The following is a 19,942-nucleotide window of genomic DNA, read 5'->3' on the forward strand; positions in this document are numbered from 1 at the left end:
ATCTCTCTTCCTTTCCACATATAACTCTCTCTTCTGCCTCTCAACTTCTTCCACGCCCCTATTTCTCATCCATTCATTGTATGCTTTCTTCTTTTGTGCCACAGCCTGTTTCACCTCTTCAGTCCACCACGCTGTTCCTTGCACCCCCCTCCGTCTTCTCTTCCTTCCACACACCACATCACATGCTGCACATATTTCTTCTGTAAATATCTTACACACACCTTCCACGTCTCCCATCTGCTCCAATTCATATTTGCCCAATCGTTCCTCCACACTTCTCTCTTATACTCTGCCTTTTTCTCATCCTCTTGTAACCTTTCCACTCTCCTTGCAACTACTCCTTCCTCTCGTCTTTCCCTTCTTCTATTCCTCCATCTTACTTGCATCCTAATTCTGGCCACCACCAAGTAGTGGTCAGAAAGGCCACTCCCCCAACCTCTATAAACTCTTGCATCCAATATACATCTTCGCATCCTTTCATCCACACACACATAATCAATCATTGCCTTCCTTTCATTCAGTTCACCACCCACCCTTCTCATCACTCGCCATGTATACCTGTGGATCATTTTATGCCTGAAGAGGGTATTGGCTATTACCAACCCCCTCCCAGCACAGATGTCCACTAACGCACTCCCATTCTCATCTATCTCAGCAGGCACACCCCACTCACCAACTATTCCATCCACCTTCACATTACCAACTTTACCATTCATATCACCGATCAAAAACACTCTCTCATTCCTTCCAAACTTTTCCATGCACACTTCCACATTTGTCCAGAACTCTTCTCTCACTCTTCTAGCACGATCTTGCGTTGGCGCATACACACACACAATCGCCCACATTTGTATTCCAACTTTCAACTTTACCCACACAATCCTTGACCCAACTGATCCATACTGTCTTATGCTCTTCTTCCATCTTTTACTCACAACTATACACACTCCTTCCTTTGCCCTCTCATTCTCATCTACTCCTGCACATATACCCCATCCATACTCCCATTCTCTCACACTTTCTCCTCTCCATTTTGTTTCAGTTATTCCACATACATCCACTTTCGCATCCTCAAGCGCCAACACTGAGCCTTGAGGGACTCCACTTGTTACTTCCCTCCATCCAGACATCTTTTCCTTTATTACTGTCCTCATTTGTCTGTCTCTCAAAAAGTCTCTCATCCATTCCAGAAGTTTCCCCTTTAGTCCTCCTATATATTCTAGTTTCCACATTAGTCTCTTATGAGGTACCTTGTCAAAGGCCTTCTCTAAATCTAAGTACACACAATCCACCCAACCATCTCTCTCCTGTACCACATCAATCGCTCTTGAGTAAAAGCTCAACAAGTTTGAAACACATGACCTTCCACTTCTGAATCCAAACTGACATTCAGCCAAAATATTCATCTCTTCCAGATATTTTATCCATCTGTCTTTCAGGATTCTCTCACACAATTTTGCGACCATGCTGGTTAGAGACACTGGTCTATAATTCAGGGGTTCTTCCCTGTTTCCTCCCTTGTAAATTGGTACCACATTTGCCCTCTTCCATTCTTTTGGCACTTTCCCCTCTTCCAGTGAGCATACAATTAAGCTGTGAATTTTATCCGCCAGTTGTTCTCTGCATTCCTTCAGTACCCAATTAGAAATTCCATCAGGTCCTGGGGCTTTCCTTACATCTTGAGTTTCCAGTAATTTATACAGATTAAATATTGCGAGGATTCGAACCAGCGCTTGCAACTGCCTGAGTACAGCAGCTTACCAAGTGTGTGTGTGTGTGTGTGTGTGTGTGTGTGTGTGTGTGTGTGTGTGTGTGTGTGTGTGTGTGTGTGTGTGTGTGTGTGTGTGTGTGTGTGTGTGTGTGAATGCAAGTGTGATGAGAGACTGAGACAGCAGTGTGTGTGTGTGTGTGTGGGGGGGGGTTGTTTATGGTAAGGCATGTGACTATGTTCTGTTGTCCAGTTTGTGAGAAGAGTCACTACTGATTTGGCTGGGGCTGTACTGAGTCTGTTTGTGATGAACCATTCGTGTAGTGTGTTGAGGTGAGGTTGGAGGATGTGTGAGGCTGTGTCTGCATTTTGGTGTGTACATGCAAGTGTTGTCATCTGCATAGGAAGCTATGTGTATCTGTGGCATGTAGGGTGTGGGTCTGTCATGCATGTATTGATTAAAGAGTGTAGGGGACAAAACAGATCCTTGAGAGACACCATTTATGAAGTTTCTGATGTTCGATGACCAACCGGCAAATGTTACATGTGCGCATCTGCCTGCGGAGTAGTTTGCCAGCCATCTTTTGGTGTTTCTGTGCAAGTTTGTGTTGAATGTTTTGTTTGTGAGGTTTTGGCAAGGGATGGCATCAAAAGCTTTGCTACTGTCTAGTGTGACTAGGAATGTTGTGTGTGGTGGCCTAGCTGAATTGATGCCATCAATAACTCTTTGTGCAAGATCTATATGAAGAGTGTTTGTGGAGTGTAGTGGCCTAAAACTATGTTGTGATGGGGCTAAGGGGATGTGAGGTGTTGCTTATTGTAGTACTAGTAATTCAGTGCTTTGAGAGGGTGCAGAGGAGTCTGATGGGGTAGTGCCAGGAATGCAACATGGGGTCTTTGTTGGGTTTGGGGATAGTGATGATAGTACCATACTTCCAGATGTTGGGTACTATGTTGTGTAAGTAGCTGTAGTTTGATATGTTCGTAAGTGTTTGTGTCCCTTGTGGTCCAAGTACATTAGTTATACTGTACTGTATACACAGTATACTGCATGTACAGTACATTTATACTGCATAATATATTGCATGATGCTTTTTAATCTGGAAGACTATTTTAAGATACTTTCTCTATGTTCAGATACCGGTAGTTATACAGTAAAATACGGTGGAGTACAGGGTTTTCGTTAAGGTTATATCCACCCTAGAGGGGCTGGTAGGGGGTAATGTGACATCAAACAAAAATTTGCAACACATGGCCTCGGCTATATTACAATGGATAATCGGAATATTACTGTACTAATTCCATCTTGTTCAGTGTCTGTGATAAGTGGGTGTATAAGAGACATGGTGGTATTAGAGGCAGGCAGCAAAATATACTGATTTTGTGTGTGCAGCATGTAAAGCTGAGCATACAGAAGAAGGATGGACTAACTCAGTACCTAGAAGAGCTAGCTTGGGTGCAAGAGTAAGAAGTGGTTAGATGTTCAAGTTGTTGCTCCACCTAATGCTAAGAGGGCTCTCTCTTCATGCTATGGGGTCCTGGTATGTAGCATATGTTAGGAGTGTAATGCTGTACACTAATAAGACACGGGCAGCAAAGGAGGAGGATATTAGCAGACTCAGACATACGGAGATAATAATGATCAGATGGATGTGTAGTGGTCCTTGAATGACAGGCCTGGAGGAGTCAGGATTTCTAATGAAGAGCTGAGAGAAAGGTTGTTTACCTGAATGTATTTGTGATGTGATGAGGAGCAGATTGAGAAGGTTTGGGCATGTGGAGAGGATGGAGGATAACAACCAGGGGCACAGTCTGAGAGATGTGAACATTCAGGATAGATTTGAAAGGGGCAGACTGAAAACAACCTGGGATATGGTTATAGTGTGACCTCAGGGATATGGAACTGAATAGAGATCGAGTAACATGGACAGCCACCACTGGGTGACCAACGCTGATGCAGGCAAGCATGTTTGAGCCTTTATAAATGAATGGTGAAAGTAGTTTTCTTTAACCCTTTTAGTAATGTGGCGTTCTTCTAAGGTCAAAAGACTTATATGGAAACAGAGAGCAAAAAACAGAATATCACTCGATAGAAGGGGTTAACCGAGGCCAATTATGAATACAACTAAAACTTGCAAGCCTTACTTGATGATGGGTGGCCTGTCATTGACTGTGACTTTTCCAAGTCTGATTTTGTCTTTAAGATGCTGTGGGATGGTAACACCCTTAGTCCCCACCAGAAGGTAGTAGTCACTAGCATCCACCTCCAGCACCTCCACACACAGCCTGGTCTGCAGCAGCCACCGCCCCGCATCATCACAGTCAATGGGATCAGGCTTGGTGTCTTCCACACGCAGATGAGCCTAAACCATCACCACACAAGTTACAGATTATCACAACTTTCCATGAAACATTAACACACTTCCCATATGCAAAGACAGTTCCTTGACAGATATATCATAGGTTATCTCAACATTCTCTGAATCACTGACTGATTTCTCATAAGCTAAAATAGTTCCTTGATAGAATGTGCATCTCAGACAATTACTAGACCAAATAAAGTGCCTGCAGGAGTAAGATTTCCCGTACACAGATAATAACTACGCCATTTCACCAAGTTTGGCACCATCAGCAATGTTGTCAACGCCTGTAGTGTTGATGTAAATCCTCAGCACATGATGAACCTCTATTTATTACCATGAGAACCAATATGAATGCAATACAAAAAGGTATATCCAGTACTGAAGACTTTTATCAATGCTACAGATGTTGACGACATCACTGATACAGTGCGAAACTTGGTGAAATGGAATCGAGTTTCTCCCAGAGAAGTAGTAAAAAGACATAAAATATTCTGGTGAAGCTTTTGAAAAGCAAATTTTCCACCCATCGCTGTCCATCATCAGGCAGATTATTTTCCATCCATCCATTGCCAGACGCCATAATCCCGTAAGGGGTGGCCACTGACTTTGAGTTATTTGTTTAACGGGGAGGGGCACTAACCCTCCACCACCCCACTTGCTGACACGTAGGGAGCACGTATGGTTTGGTTATATGGTTACCACCCAGCGTTGTAAATGGTTTCTTGGCTTGCAGGAAACCATTTGGCTTGTCACTCAATGTAAAGCCACCTGTAATGGAAAGAAAAGCAATAAGAAGTGACAGGAAAGATGGGAGAAATAGAAAGAGAGGAGGGCAGGGAGAGGAAAAAAAAAAAAAAGTTAAAGGCTAAGGAAGAAGTACACAGCACTACATAAAGTGAGTGGATGATGGTCACTACTGTCCTAGAATAATGTCACTATGACAATTACCATTTAATATGAATGACCTTACTAAAACAATTATGAAAATAAAGAATTAAATTATCATCATTAAATAACAACTGCCTTCATAAGGTCTTTCATATTAAATGATAACTGTCATGGTGACATTATACAACAAATAATCTGCCTGATGATAGCCTGTGATATCCAAAAATTTCATCATCATCATCATCATCTAATCCTGTGTTGCCCCAAGAGGAGGGTAGGAGCCCGGGGCTAGGCAAGTTGGTCCTGACATTTACGATGAGAGTGACCAGCCTCCCTCATCCCTGAGTGGCATTGCATGAGCAATAAACCCCAACCACCCCTTGGATATAAATCTGTGCTAGCTCAATCCTATTGGAGCGACTTAATTACCAACTAAACCACCAGGCACCAAATTTTGGTTATACGGGTACCATCCTGCGTAATAAATGGTTTCCTGCTGTACAGGAAATCATTTGGCTTGTCACTCAGTGTTGAGTTACCTGAAGACAGAAGGAAAATGAAAAGAAAGAAGAAAAGAAAGACAGAAGAGGAAGGAAGGAAAGGAGGAGAAAAGAGAGGAAAGGGCAGTCATCCAAGGGCAGCACTACATTGAGTGAGAGAATGGTGAATGCCCCCACCTCCAAAAATCTGCTTTCCGAAATGTTCATCAGAGTATTTTTCGTTTCCTATCACTTTTTTGGAAACTGCAATGTCTTAGACCACCAGCAGATGTCTTACATAGTTTCTCCCATTTTCAATACATTTACCATCATAACACAAATTTCCATATTCATACCAACCAGGGAAAGCAAGAGACTGCATACCTCTATGAAAATGTAATTTACAGTACATATATCAAAGGAGAAAGGATAATCAATATGCAGCCACCTTGAGAACAAACAATTCTGTTATAATAAACTGATACTTCTGGCCTCAAATAGATCATGTAACTAAGCTTTTACTGCACCAGCACTACATCATATTTCAGTATTAAGTGACCTTTTAAAAAATTACCACTAAATAAAAGTTATATTAAATGTTGGAACAACACGTATAAGAACCTCACCTTAATATCAGCATCGATTAAATCACGAACTGTGCTACCTCTTTTTGCTTGCACTTTCACTGTGTGAAGCAACTCATGTGCATTGCTGGCAACTCGTACATACAATATATCACCACGTTTCACCGACTGGAATAAAATAAAACAAAAATTATGTACTGAATAACTATTCAAGTGAGTGAGTAAGAACACTTACATACAGTCAACATTTCTTCCCTAAGCCAGTGAGTAGGTAAAGGTGTAAACTGGGGCACCCTCTTGTCCTGTAATTTTGTAGAAATACTGAACTTACGGATATGAATTACTCTTTTCTGAAATCCTCATGTAAGGGGTAATATGTCCATGTGAAATACTAATTCACCAAAATTTTTATAAAAAAAACACAAGTATTTCATAGTCATAGCACAAAGCTTACTGAAGATTTTTTTTTTTTTTTTTTTTTTTTTTTTTATAAATTTGACTGGACATCTTTAAAAATGTTGGATTTGCCACTTAACTGATAAAAATTCATAATGGAATACTGATTTTATGGGAGATTATATATGACTGATTTTGTTTGATGTCTGGTACCATCACCAAAGGCAAAGCACACAAATCAAGATTTTGGCACAAGTCACAAGTCAGAACTTGCTTCTCTGATTTTTGCAGCAAGCAAACATAAAATGCATAAATAAATAAATAAACAAAAAGTAAAATAAATCACTTCAAACAAGAGGAAATGGTGAAACTCCAGTGGAAAGTGGTAAATCTGAACAACATCTAGATTTAACATACTTTTCATCAAAAACTACTCAGCTTGAATATGGTCTGCTTCCTAAAACACATTCCACACCTTAGTATGGACACCTATTACCTAGTACTTTAAACTCCTGCATTAGAGATACCATTCTACACACCACAGTACTAAGGATAAAGAAAATAAGGACAAATATAAATCCATCCATTCATCCATCATCCAATCCTATGCCGCCCCATGAGGAGTGCACGAACCAGCAGCTGGGCAAGTTTGTACTGACATTTAAGATGAGAGTGACCAGCCTCACTCTTCCCTGAGTGGCATTACATTAGCAATAAACCCCAACAACCCTTTGGATATGAACCTACACAGGCTCAATCCGACTGGAGCGTCTTAATTACCCACTAAACCACCAGGCGCCATAATTTGGTTATATGGTTACCACCCAGCATAGTAAATGGTTTCATGGTGTACAGGAAACCATCTGGCTTGTCACTCAGTGCAGAGTCACCCACTGGCAGAAGGAAGAGGAAAGAGTGAAGGAAAGAAAGACAGAAGAGGAAGTGTAAAGTCACCCATATGCAGAAGGAAGAGGAAAGAAAGACAGAAGGAAGGAAGACAGGAAAGGGCAGACACCCAAAGTAGCACTACATCAAGTGAGTGGATGGTGAGCAGATATGGATAAGAATAATGATAAAGATAAGCATAATGATAAAGATAAGGTCATGGTGGTGGTGAATCATAGCACATGAATATTTACAAAAGAATAAACATACACAGCAATATACAATGGCACTCACCTTAAAAAACATATTCTTTCTCACTTGGCTGTCCACCTTCATGAAGTATTCTAGTGGTGGCAAATTATTGATTCTGTCTGGAATGTCAGAGATCTACATATTACAAACTAATACAGTATTTACGAGTACAGTGCAATATTACTACTATGCACTTATCAATTATTCCTATGGTTAGAGTCTGCCAATGATTCAAAGATTCAACATCATTTAAAAATCTCTAGCTGCAATTTCACCTCGAGTCCATTCCTGTTTACAGGCTATGTAAAATAGCATCACACAAATGAATGCAAATTCATATAAATTCTTGTTATCCATGACAAGGGAAGTGCAACAAAAGTTTTGCTTGATCTGCTAGATAAAGAACAACTAAGAAATAAGCAACAGATGAAGAGATTATCTAGGCAAAAACTGTTGACTGGCAATGGTGAGAGATGAATCATAACAGTGCACAAGGAAGAAACACTGTGCCTGAGAAAATATCAATAGCTGATATGAAAAAGTTTATAAACATGTCAAAGACAGGGAAGGTAACACATGGTGATGAGGTACATAAAGAAACTGTAAAATACTGGCTCAAGAGTATGACTGATCATTCTGAAGGGGAAGGAATGTGCACCTGAGCATGTTAACACAACTGTTGCACCATGAAAGGGTCTGAGGGAGCAAGATTCATATGAGACTGAATAATGATGATATGCAATTTGAATTTATGCTAGACAGAAGTAAAACATATATACAAGGTCTGTACAAAAAGAAACTGAACTTCTTAAATAGCACACCAACTAGCAGCCATATCATGATCGCAACTGTGTGGTGGAGACTTTGAGCTTTAGTCTACACTAGCCCCATCATGCCACAACTTTTGGGGAAGGTGGAAAATCCGGAGAGTTGGGTGGCTGGAGAACGATAGTCGTCTAGTGCTTAACCAAAAAGTCATGGATAAGGGATGAAGCGTGAGCAGGTGCAGTCATGATGCAGCATCCAGGTTTTGTCTGTCCATGCCTCAGGCCTCTTCCTTTGCAATGCCTCCTTCAAAAGCAGGATGTCCAAGTACAACTCCTTACTGGCTGTCTGACCAAATGGAACAAACTCTTGAGAAATGACACCCTTAACCCTTTAACCGCGGGCTTGATTTGCTTTTTCTTCCGGCACCCGCGGGCATATTCGCGCTCCGACAGACTCTCTAAAAATATTTGCCAAAACTCAGTTATTAGTCCTAGAATATTAAAATTACATATGCTTATGGCACATACCTTCAGCTTTCTCCTGGGGTGTTTGTTGAGCCTTTTTCGAGTACTGTAGGACTTGTGGAGACCTCTGAAGTTGGGTAACAAAGTCTCCACTTTACACTTCCCGACAACCCGCAATATGATTACCACAGCCTGATATTATCACTAGAAACACTACTCTATGATTCTCAAATAGTTTGGAATCCATATTCAAAAAAAAAAAAAAAAAAAAAAAAAAAAAAAAAAAAACACAAAAACACACTGAAAGCAATGAAAATTACGAGGGCGTATGACCTTCCCACTTGCGCTAGTTTGCCGCTGGTGTTGTCATTTATTATTCATAAAAACACTCACAGTTTATATTTCTATTACTATATAACACTTATATATATCTACAGTCTTTATCCATAAGTTTCATTCAGTAATAGTAGTTTATTGTCACTGTAGGCATTCAATTTCTTTCAGTATACTGTAATACGTAGCATTCACTTTCTCGTCCTGTATACTAGCACTGAGAGTGAATGTCACTTTCACCTTCACTCTCATAACTCATAGTATTCATACATGCTAGAGTGAAACTTTCACTTTCATTACTCCTAGTATATATACTCGTATTCTTATAATACTACTCATTTACATTTCTATTTACGTTCTGTATTTTATTTACATTATTTACATTTCTATTTTATTTACACTGTGTTATGCACTGTCACTTGAAGTAACTTATAAAACTATTTTCCACTGTTCACTTATATTTACATTCATTCCTTTACTTGCTGTTTACACATTATTTACACATTATTTACAATTCCACTTGCACTGTTTTACTCAACAGAAAGATCGTAGTCACTCTCTTTCAATTGTCAGCCCTTTACCTCTTTCCACACGAGGTTTAGTAGGGGCTAAAGGTCACAGGGCCCTTTGCATGGGGCTAAAAATTGGCTGAAGTTAGCAGGAGCAAACAGACGTACCTTCACTTTGGAAGATGACAGTGAACTGATAGGGGTGGGCCAGGGTGGCCTACCTAGGGAAATGCATTACTGCCAACATCAGCCTCTTGACAGCTGCTAATATATAGCAGTGAAATGATTGGCAGGAAATCTAGACAATACATTACAAATTAGGTAGTTCCAGGTGAATGTAAATATCACTTAGGCTTCTCTCTTCCCTCCTTATATATATTTTTAGTATGAGAATAGATTATACGGCATATTTGAAGGGGAAATAAACAGCGAAAATTAGCGAACGAGTGCACGTGAGGTGTTGTCAGGTGATAATTAGCCAATTCCAGGTGTATGGCACTCTCACTTACCTTATTTCTTTTTGGTATATATTATTTGGTATAAGAACAGGGCATAGAGCTTATTTCAATGGATGAAATCAGTGGAAAATTCCAGGGAAGATTTACTTAGCGTAGCACGGCCGGGCAGGCGAGAGGAGAGGGTAATGGAGGGAAGGTAAGGAGGGGGGTCAAGAACGGGGAGAAATGGCTAAATTGTCAATAATGGATGGGAGTACAGATGAGATTAGGAGTGCTGACTAGTGTTGGACATTGGCAGTACTGATAGATGATACAAGCTACCACTTGAAAGCCCAGGGGAATTCAAAATAACACAGAATCACAAAAGTGATGCCCCGCGGTATGATCTCTTGCTCCCAAGCCTCACGAAAGTGACGCCCTGCAGTAAAAAAATAAAAAAATAAATATAAATTTAAAAAAATCGACATCATCTTCACATCTGAGTGACTCTGAGGTGCTTTTTTGGGTCGTGTTGTTCCAACCCACTACAACAAATGTCATTTTGTTTTGACATCATAGTCATACACCCACGTTTCATCACCTGTCATGACATCTTTCTGAAGTATAAGTTTTTCCCAATTTGAAACAGAACTTCGTGCAAACACGTTGGTCTTCCAAATCCCTCACTGTTCACTTTGCAACAAGTTGCCAACTGCACTAAACACACATTCACTCATGCACATGTACCTCGATGACTAAGATGCACATGAACATCGATGACTAAGTGATGTTGTGTGACGTGGCTAGTGCTAGACTCTCAAAGCAGCTGATACAGAGCACCCTCTTCGCGATCACAATATGGCTGTTAGTTGGTACGCTATTTAAAAAGTTTGGTTTATTTTTGGATTTTTTTTTTCTTATTTAAAAAACTAATTGACTAGTTCTAAGGGAGGGGGGGGGGGAATGAACTCTACTTTCTATACATTTGGAGACATCTGATACAGCACTCTCAGAAGTCATACTGTGGGCATTGAGAGTTGAGACAGGGACTGTGGTTGGTATGTATAACAATATGTATGAGCGGTCAAGAACATATGTGAGAATGGATGGTGTTGAGGTTGGAGTTTACAGTATAAGTGGGTCTTAATCAGGGGTCTTTCTGAAGCCCCCTTCCATTTATAGAAGTGCTTGAAACCAGCTAGCTCACCATCACTTTTTAACATTTACTTCCACAACTTACCAACTCTCCTCTCCCTCTCTAACAGTAATATGTCCTATACTGATGACCTAGCAATAGCTTCACAACACTACTGTACAAAACTCAACAGGGTACTAGCCAGCTCCAGCAACACTCAAACCCACTAGAACAAGGTTTTTTTAAAACAGAATGTTACACCAACAAAATCAACTATCACTTCACACATGAACCTCAAACATGCTCTTGAGTTGGCCTCTTTAACGTCACTCCTTACAGTAATGTTACAAACTTCACGAATTTTCTCTGGATACATACATAATTTTCCAAAATTCATGGATTTCCTCTGAATCTACAGACTTTTTTCAACACAAATGCAACATCAATGGAAAACCATCCTGTACAATGATGTCTTGCAATAACGCACAGGCACTACTTGCGGATAGCAGAGGGAATTTCTGAAAACAGTTTCCAGACAGTTCATCCAAAAAACAAGAAGGAACATTCATGGTCCAACACCCATACCCAACATGTGTGATTTAGCCCCGTGATATACAGTCCTCAAGTAACTTTTCCATTGCCAGAACCTTAACCCTTCTACCAACTTTGGTCTAAATTAGATTAAAACTGCATGAATTGTGCACACACACACACACACACACACACACACACACACACACACACACACTGTACAATGCTTTGCACTTTAAGTATTGCAAAATGGATACATACTTCAGTAAAACAAATTTGGAAAAGAAAAGGGATAAAGGTAAAAAGCAAAATGATGATTTCTACCAAGAACTGGTTGAAGTAGAGACTCACAATAGACTGGTTGAAAGTGTAAATAAACTAGAAATGGCTTTCAAAAATGAAATTGATGAAATAAAGAAGCAGATGCATTTGCAAAAGGAAGAAATAGAAAAACTAGGAAGGGAGGCAAATAAGAAAGACACAACCATCAGTGAACTAACAGTGGAATTGAGTACACTTAGGAAGAAAATGAGTGAAATGGCAAGTACAGTAGTCAATCACGAGAGTGTTATGGAAGAGTTCAAAAATGACACAGAGACAATTAGGCAAGTTAGCAGTCTTATTGACCAGAGCAGTGATATTGAGGAGAAGATAACACAAGTGAATGAAGCTGTGCAATGCTACAAAAATGATGTAGAAACCACTTATGCTGAAATGGTGAAAGTAAAGAAAGACTTAGAAACAAGGGTGGAGGAAAAAAGCATTAAAAAGGAGGTGAAAAGAATAATCCAAAACAATCCAAAGTTAGTCAGAGATTCAGTAGAGATAAACAAATCAATAGTAATCACTGGTATAGAAGAGGAAGAAGTTAAAAACAAGATCACTAGAGACAAAAAGGAGATGGCAAATGCAATGAGCTTACTGAAAGAAGTATCAGAGGAAATCTGTAGTAAAGACATAGAGGAACACAAAAGGTTAGGGAAATATGAGAAAAGCAAGACAAGACCTCTATAGGTGACTTTCCAGAGTGTAAACACTGTGGAAGAGATACTAAAAAATGCAGAGAATCTTAAGGAAAAAGAGGAGTTCAAAAATGTATGGATAAAAAAATGCCTAACACAAGAGGAACTGGAATTACTGAAAGAGAAAAGGGAGGAAGCAAAAACAAAAAATGAGGGAAGATCAGAAGAGGACAAGAAGAAATTTTTTTACAAAGTAATAGGATTGCAGGTACGAAAGTGGTACACAAACAGGATGGAAGAAAAAGGAGGAAGGTAGTAGAACCATGTCATGACAAGTATATAAACAAGATGATACAGTTGATGTACTCAAATGTGGATGGAATGGTATCTAAATTACTAGAGATGAATGATTATGTCAGAGAAAATGAACCACAAATAATATGCCTAACTGAAACAAAATTAATACCAAGGATATCAAATGACATACTAAACTTAGAGGAATACAATATATGGAGAAGAGACAGATATTTAAAAAAGGGAGGAGGAATTATAATATTAACTAAGAAAAATCTAAAAGTCAAGGAAATAAAACTAGATATACCATCACAAGTAGAACTGATTGCAGTAGAGATCGACACATCTGAAGGTAAAGTAATTGTAGCCAATTTGTACATGCCACCCAGATCAAACACATGGGAAAGAGATGAATATGAGGACCTGGCAGAGAGTACAATTCAGAGTGTAAGATCATTGCTACATAAAATGGAAGAGAAATCGGAAAGAATTATACTAACTGGGGACTTCAATACAAATATAAATTGGAATACTCTAGATATAAATAGCCAAGAAAGCTGTTGGGACCAAAAGCTCCTGGATCTTGTACAAGAGTTTTTCTTAATGCAACATGTGAGGGAAACCACCAGAAAAAGAGGACTTGATGTACCTTCAGTGCTAGATCTAATATTTACAAGGCAAGAAAATGATATTGACAGTTTAATATATCACCCTCCACTCGGCAAAAGCGATCATGCAGTACTAAATTATAACTTCAGGATAGCATATGACATAGTAAACAGCAATGATAGTTACAAAAAGAGCCTAAACTATAAAAAGGGAAATTATCAAGACCTAAAGAAGTATTTCTTAGAAGTTGATTGGGAAAATGAGCTTAGAGGACAAGATTTAAATGCTGTATATAAAAAATTTTGTGAATTTTATGAAATAGGAGTCCAGAAGTACATCCCACAGCACAAAGAAGCAGATAAGAAAATACAGAAATGGTTCAATACAGAATGTAAAAAATCAAAAGAAAGAAGAGATTTGTTGTGGAATAGATACAGAAGACACAATAGTGAAAGGGCGTATAATAATTACAAACAGGCAAGAAACGACTATACAAGAATAAGGAGGGAAGCCCAAAAACAGTTTGAGGAGGATATAATAAATAAAAGTAGTGATCAACCAAAGCTGTTTTACAGCTATATCAGAAGCAAAACTAAAGTAAAAGATATAATACAATCCATTACGGACGAGGGAATCACTTATACAAAAGAGAAAGATATTTGTGAAGCACTAAATAAGAACTTCCAATTAGTTTTTACAGAAGAAAAAAATTTTGAGAGGGACTATGTGGAACACGCATGTTCACACATACTACCAGATATACAAATAGCAGAAAAAGTAATACAGGAGGAGTAAAGTAGATTAGACAGAGGAAAAGCAAGTGGTCCTGATGAAATTTCATGTTGGGTATTACGAGAATGTGTAAAGGAGTTTAGTAAACCATTATTTTTAATTTTCAAGAAATCCTTGAGTCAAGGTAAACTACCTGATATTTGGAAAAAAGCAAATATTGTCCCCTTATTCAAGAAAGGAAATAGACAAAACCCACTCAACTACCGACCAGTATCACTGACCAGTGTTGTAAGCAAGGTATTAGAAAAACTTATAAGAAAAGCTTGGGTAAACCATCTAGAAGAACACAGTATGATAACAGAAAGACAGTTTGGTTTCAGAAAAGGAAAATCATGTGTTACTAATCCGTTGAGCTACTATGACAGAGTAACAAACACAATACAGGAAAGGGAAGGATGGGTGGACAGTATCTATTTAGATTTCAAGAAACCTTTTGACACAGTACCACACCAAAGACTTTTATGGAAACTGTACCATCAAGGAGGAATTCGAGGCAAAACTGTTTTGTTGGATGCAAGACTTTCTCATAAAAAGAGAAATGAGGACAGTACTAAGAGGAAACTACTCATCATGGAAAGAAGTGACTAGTGGAGTACCATAGGGTTCAGTGCTGGCACCAATCATGTTTTTAGTGTATATAAATGATATAAACAGTAACACTGGAAATGAGAGCTATCTGAATATGTTTGCAGATGATGCAAAAATACAAAGGAGAATTACTAACACAGACTCTTGTAGGGAACTACAAGAAGAATTAAATAAACTTCATGAATGGAGTAGTACATGGCAAATGGAATTCAATGTGGACAAGTGTCATGTAATCAAGTTTGGTAAAAGTGGAAAAAGACCTGATTGGGATTATAAGTTAGGAAATAAAACCCTATACACATCAGAAAGAGAGAAAGACCTAGGTGTGATTATCAATAACAGACTATCTCCGGCTGACCACATCAGCGAGAAGGTACGGAACATGTATACACTGCTTGCAAATATGAGAATAGCATTCACATACATAAATGAAGACATGCTAAGAAGGATAATAACAGCATTCATTAGACCAACCCTGGAATATGCATCAGTAGTCTGGAGTCCTCATCTCAAAAAGCATATAGACAAGATTGAAAAAGTTCAAAGGGCCGCTACAAGATGGATACCAAGCCTAAGGGACCTAAGCTACGAAGAAAGACTAAATAAACTGAATCTACCAACACTACAGGAGAGAAGGAAAAGAGATGACATGATAATGATATATAAGTGCATATCAGGGAAGGAGAAACTAGACATAAATGATTACTTAACATATGGAGAAGCATCAGCAAGAGGACACTGCAAAAAACTGCATAAGAAGAGAGGTGATAAAGACGTAAGGAAATTCAGTTTCCCAAACAGAGCAATTGATCAATGGAATGCACTACCGAATGAAATAGTGTGTGCCAAAACAATTCACAAATTTAAGGATATGTACGATAATTATGGTTTAAGACACAGGACAGTACGAGCTTGACTCATTCCTGTAAAGATACAATTAGGTAAGGTAGGTAAGAACACACACACACACACACACACAAAATAAATGAGAAAAGCAGCAATATAATTTTGGTCGGTAACTGTAAAGAGGTGAATTGGGAGGAATGGGACTCAGGAGGCAGCGAAGACTCATGGGGCACTATATTAATAAATATAACAATGAATAATGTGATGACGCAATGGGTCAAAGAAGAGACACGGTTCTGAGGTAAGGACACACCAGTAAGATTAGACTTACTGTTTACCAAAGAACCCGATGTAATAAAATCTTTGAAATACTTGTGTCCTATAGGAAAATGTGATCATGTGGTCACTGAGTTCCAGATGATAATAAGGAACGTCGAGCCAAGAGACGAGCTTTATAGGCAGGGAAGATACAACTTTGAGAAAGCAAATTTTAAAGGATTGAGAAAATTTTTCAAAAATGCAGACTGGAGAAAATTAAGAGAAACAAGGGAGTTACACAGGAAGTGGGATATCTTTCTAGACCTCTATAATTTGGGACTGGAAAATTTTTTACCAAGAGTAAGGGGGAAAGAAAACAGGAAAAAGGAGTGGATTAATAGAAGGTGCAAGATAGCAAAAACATGAGAGAGATAAGATGTGGAACAACTGGAGAAAGAGAGGTAACAACAGAACAAAGGAAGAATATAAAAGAACTAGAAATAAATACACAAGAATACGTATAGCAGAAGAAAGGAATTTTGAAAAAGGTATAATAAATAAATGCAGGGATGAACCCAAACTGTTTTATAGATTTGTTAATGGCAAACTGAAACAAAAGGAAGGAATCACCAAACTGAAAGCAGATGGAGAGGTCTATAAAGATGCGGCAATGCAAGCTGAAAAAATGAACAAATGTTTCCAATCGATTTTCACTAATGAAAAGGAGTTTGTGGAAGGGAAGGGAGTGATTAGAAATGTACCAGTGATAAAAGAGATAAAAGTGGAGGTACAGGAAGTGTATAAATTACTGGAAACTCAAAATGTTAGGAAAGCCCCAGGACCTGATGGAATTTCTAATTGGGTACTGAAGGAATGCAGAGAACAACTGGCGGATAAAATTCACAGTTTAATTCTGTGTTCTCTGGAAGAGGGGAAAGTGCCTCAAGAATGGAAATGGGCAAATGTGGTACCAATTTTTAAGGGAGGAAACAGGGAAGAACCCCTGAATTATAGACCAGTGTTTCTAACCAGCATGGTTGCAAAATTGTGTGAAAGAATCCTGAAAGACAGATTGATAAAATATCTATAAGAGATAAATATTTTGGCTGAATGTCAGTTTGGATTCAGAAGTGGAAGGTCATGTTTTCCAACTTGTTGAGCTTTTACTCAAGAGTGATTGACGTGGTACAGGAAAGAGACGGTTGGGTGGATTGTGTATATTTAGACTTGAAGAAGGCCTTTGACAAGGTACACCATAATAGACTAATGTGGAAACTAGAGTATATAGGAGGACTGAAAGGGAAACTCCTGGAATGGATGAGAGACTTTTTGAGAAACAGACAAATGAGGACAGTAATAAAGGACAGGATGTCTGGATGGAGGGAAGTAACAAGTGGAGTCCCTCAAGGTTCGATGTTGGCGCCTGTAATGTTCCTGATTTACGTAAATGATATGATAGAAGGAGCGAACAGTTATGCAAGTCTATTTGCTGATAATGTAAAGATTTTGAGGAAGGCAGAGGTTGAGGAGGATTGTAAAATGCTGCAGGAGGATCTGGACAGGATACATGATTGGAGCCGGATGTGGGAAATGAAATTTAACGCAAAGAAATGTAAAATATTGGAAATGAGTAAAAGTACCAAGAGGCCATCACTGAATTATTTGATGGGTAATGAATCAATCACTAAAGCAAGAGAAGAGAAAGATTTGGGAGTGCTGGTCCAGGATAGTTTGTCACCTGAAAAACATATTAACAAGATAGTTAGAGAGACATATAAACTCTTGACTAACGTAAGAGTATTATTTCATTACATGGATGAGGAGATGATGAAAAAATTGATAGTGGCCATGATCTGCCCCAGGTTAGAATATGCAGTGGTAATATGGTCCCCACACAAAAAGAAAGATATACTGTTAACAAGATTGAGAGAATACAAAGAACAGCAACCAAGATGGTCCCCAGTCTGGCAGATCTGTCATACAGAGAGAGGCTGGAAAAGCTGGATTTGCCTTCCTTAGAGGAAAAGAGAAAGAGGGAGGACATGATTGCAGTGTTCAGGACCATGATAGGAGTAGATAAAATTGACCGAGAAGATCTGTTTGTATGGGATAAAAGAGCAACAAGAGGACACAGAATGAAATTGAAGAAGTCAAGCTGCTTGAAGGATATCAAGAAATATAGTTTTCCTCATAGAAGTATAGATCTGTGGAACAGCCTGGACAAAGAGATCGTCCAGTCTAAAAACTTAAACGAGTTCAAAGCTAAATCTGACTTACTGAGAAACAGAGACGGGATCCCACGAACGTAACTCATTTCCCGTATATCACAATTAGGTATATTTGGAACAACTTAGATGAAGAGGTGGTGCAGGCAAAAATCATTCATGTGTGTAAAAGTAGACTAGATAAATATGGATATGGAGACAGGACAACACGAGCATTGCTCAGTTTCTGTATACTACAAATAGGTAAATATACACACTCTGTTAGGGATTACCTCAATATGAGAGGCATACAATTCTATGCAACAGCTTGTGCCAACACATAACAACCCAGTCATTATAAAAGCAGAAGACTTCTTTAACAACATCCCACCTCCAGATGTTCCTACACTAACAACGAATAAATACCTACACCCACTTCAAGCACAGAGCAATACATTTCAATCTGAACACTATACAGTCATTACTCATTTTACAATGGGGTTACGTCAGGTCATACTTAATCGCATACCGATTTTATAGTAAATTGGTAGATTGAAACCAATTACATAAGGGGGGTTACGTCAACTCAACTTCCCAAAGTCACCTAATCAAGATTGAACCATAAATAACAACCCACCTTCATTCCTTCCTGTGTTGGTCCAAGTCGTCTCCAAGTCATCCCCCCCCGAGGCTGGGGGACAGCCTGTGCTTACAGGCACTAGTGGTCAGCCTCTGAGTCAGACAGGCACAGGTTAGGGGTAGGGAAATCCGGCCCATACCTGCATCAACCTTAGCACTGGGACCCATACCTGCACCAACCATAGCACTGGGGCCTACACTGGCACCGACCTTACCACTGGGCACACAAATCCGCAGTAATCCCTTAATTCACGCGAACTTTTTTTACACGATTTTGGTTACCCACGAATTTTTCGTACAATAATTAAAACAAAATTATAGTATTGAAATAAATCATTTTAATATAAGAGAATAAATAAAACATAAAAATGCCTGCCTGCTGCCAGGCACATGCATACATGTGTGTGACTGTGTGTGTGTGTGTGTGTGTGTGTGTGTGTGTGTGTGTGGGAGGTCGGCCTACCATGCACCACACAGTCAGTTTGAATCCAACGGTCAAACAGTGTGTGACTGGCGAATCGTTATTTGTGGCTTATTTTTCTGCCTTCCAGTGATTGCATGCCTTGTTTGTCAACATGGGACCTAAGCGTGGTGCTAGTGATGCATGTGGTAACACACCAAAGAGGGCTTGTAAAGCTATGTGGCTGACAGAGACAGTTAAAGTGTTAGACAAACTTAGGGAAGGAATGTCAGCAACAATTCGCCGTCAGGACGATTCCCCATCACTTATTTTCATACCAATTTATTTGGCAAGTACAGTACACTAGTTTTTTACTTATAAGAGTTATAAAATCCCCCTGGAAATTAATTATTAAAGTATTAATTAATCAATAATAAGTATATTATAAAATGACAGGGAATTGTCCAGGGTGCGAATTGTCCTGACAGGGAATCATCCATGTTTTGATGGTGAATTGACATTACAGTGAACTGTCTCGGAACCGTATGTTTGGGGTGAATGAGTCAACTGTTCATACAATAAAGAGGGCAGAACGTAGCATACGGGAGGCAGTGATGG

At 39.1% G+C, this 19,942-nt stretch overlaps 1 protein-coding gene across 1 annotated transcript in view; it reads right to left on the reverse strand.

The window, feature by feature from the left end:
• Nucleotides 1-19,942, reverse strand: part of LOC145392973 (uncharacterized) — a 327,964-nt gene that overhangs the window by 237,055 nt on the left and 70,967 nt on the right. Inside the window, exons 4-6 of the mRNA XM_080267267.1 lie at nt 7,598-7,674; nt 6,065-6,190; nt 3,854-4,071 (exon numbers count right to left, since the gene is read on the reverse strand). Coding sequence (XP_080123393.1) covers nt 3,854-4,071; nt 6,065-6,190; nt 7,598-7,674 — 421 coding nt within the window. The remainder of the gene's footprint in view (nt 1-3,853; nt 4,072-6,064; nt 6,191-7,597; nt 7,675-19,942) is intronic.

Source organism: Coenobita brevimanus, chromosome 23 (genome assembly GCF_032717465.1).
Source record: "Coenobita brevimanus isolate Jiangsu-jjx chromosome 23, ASM3271746v2, whole genome shotgun sequence".
NCBI classification, from domain to species: Eukaryota; Metazoa; Arthropoda; class Malacostraca; order Decapoda; family Coenobitidae; genus Coenobita; species Coenobita brevimanus.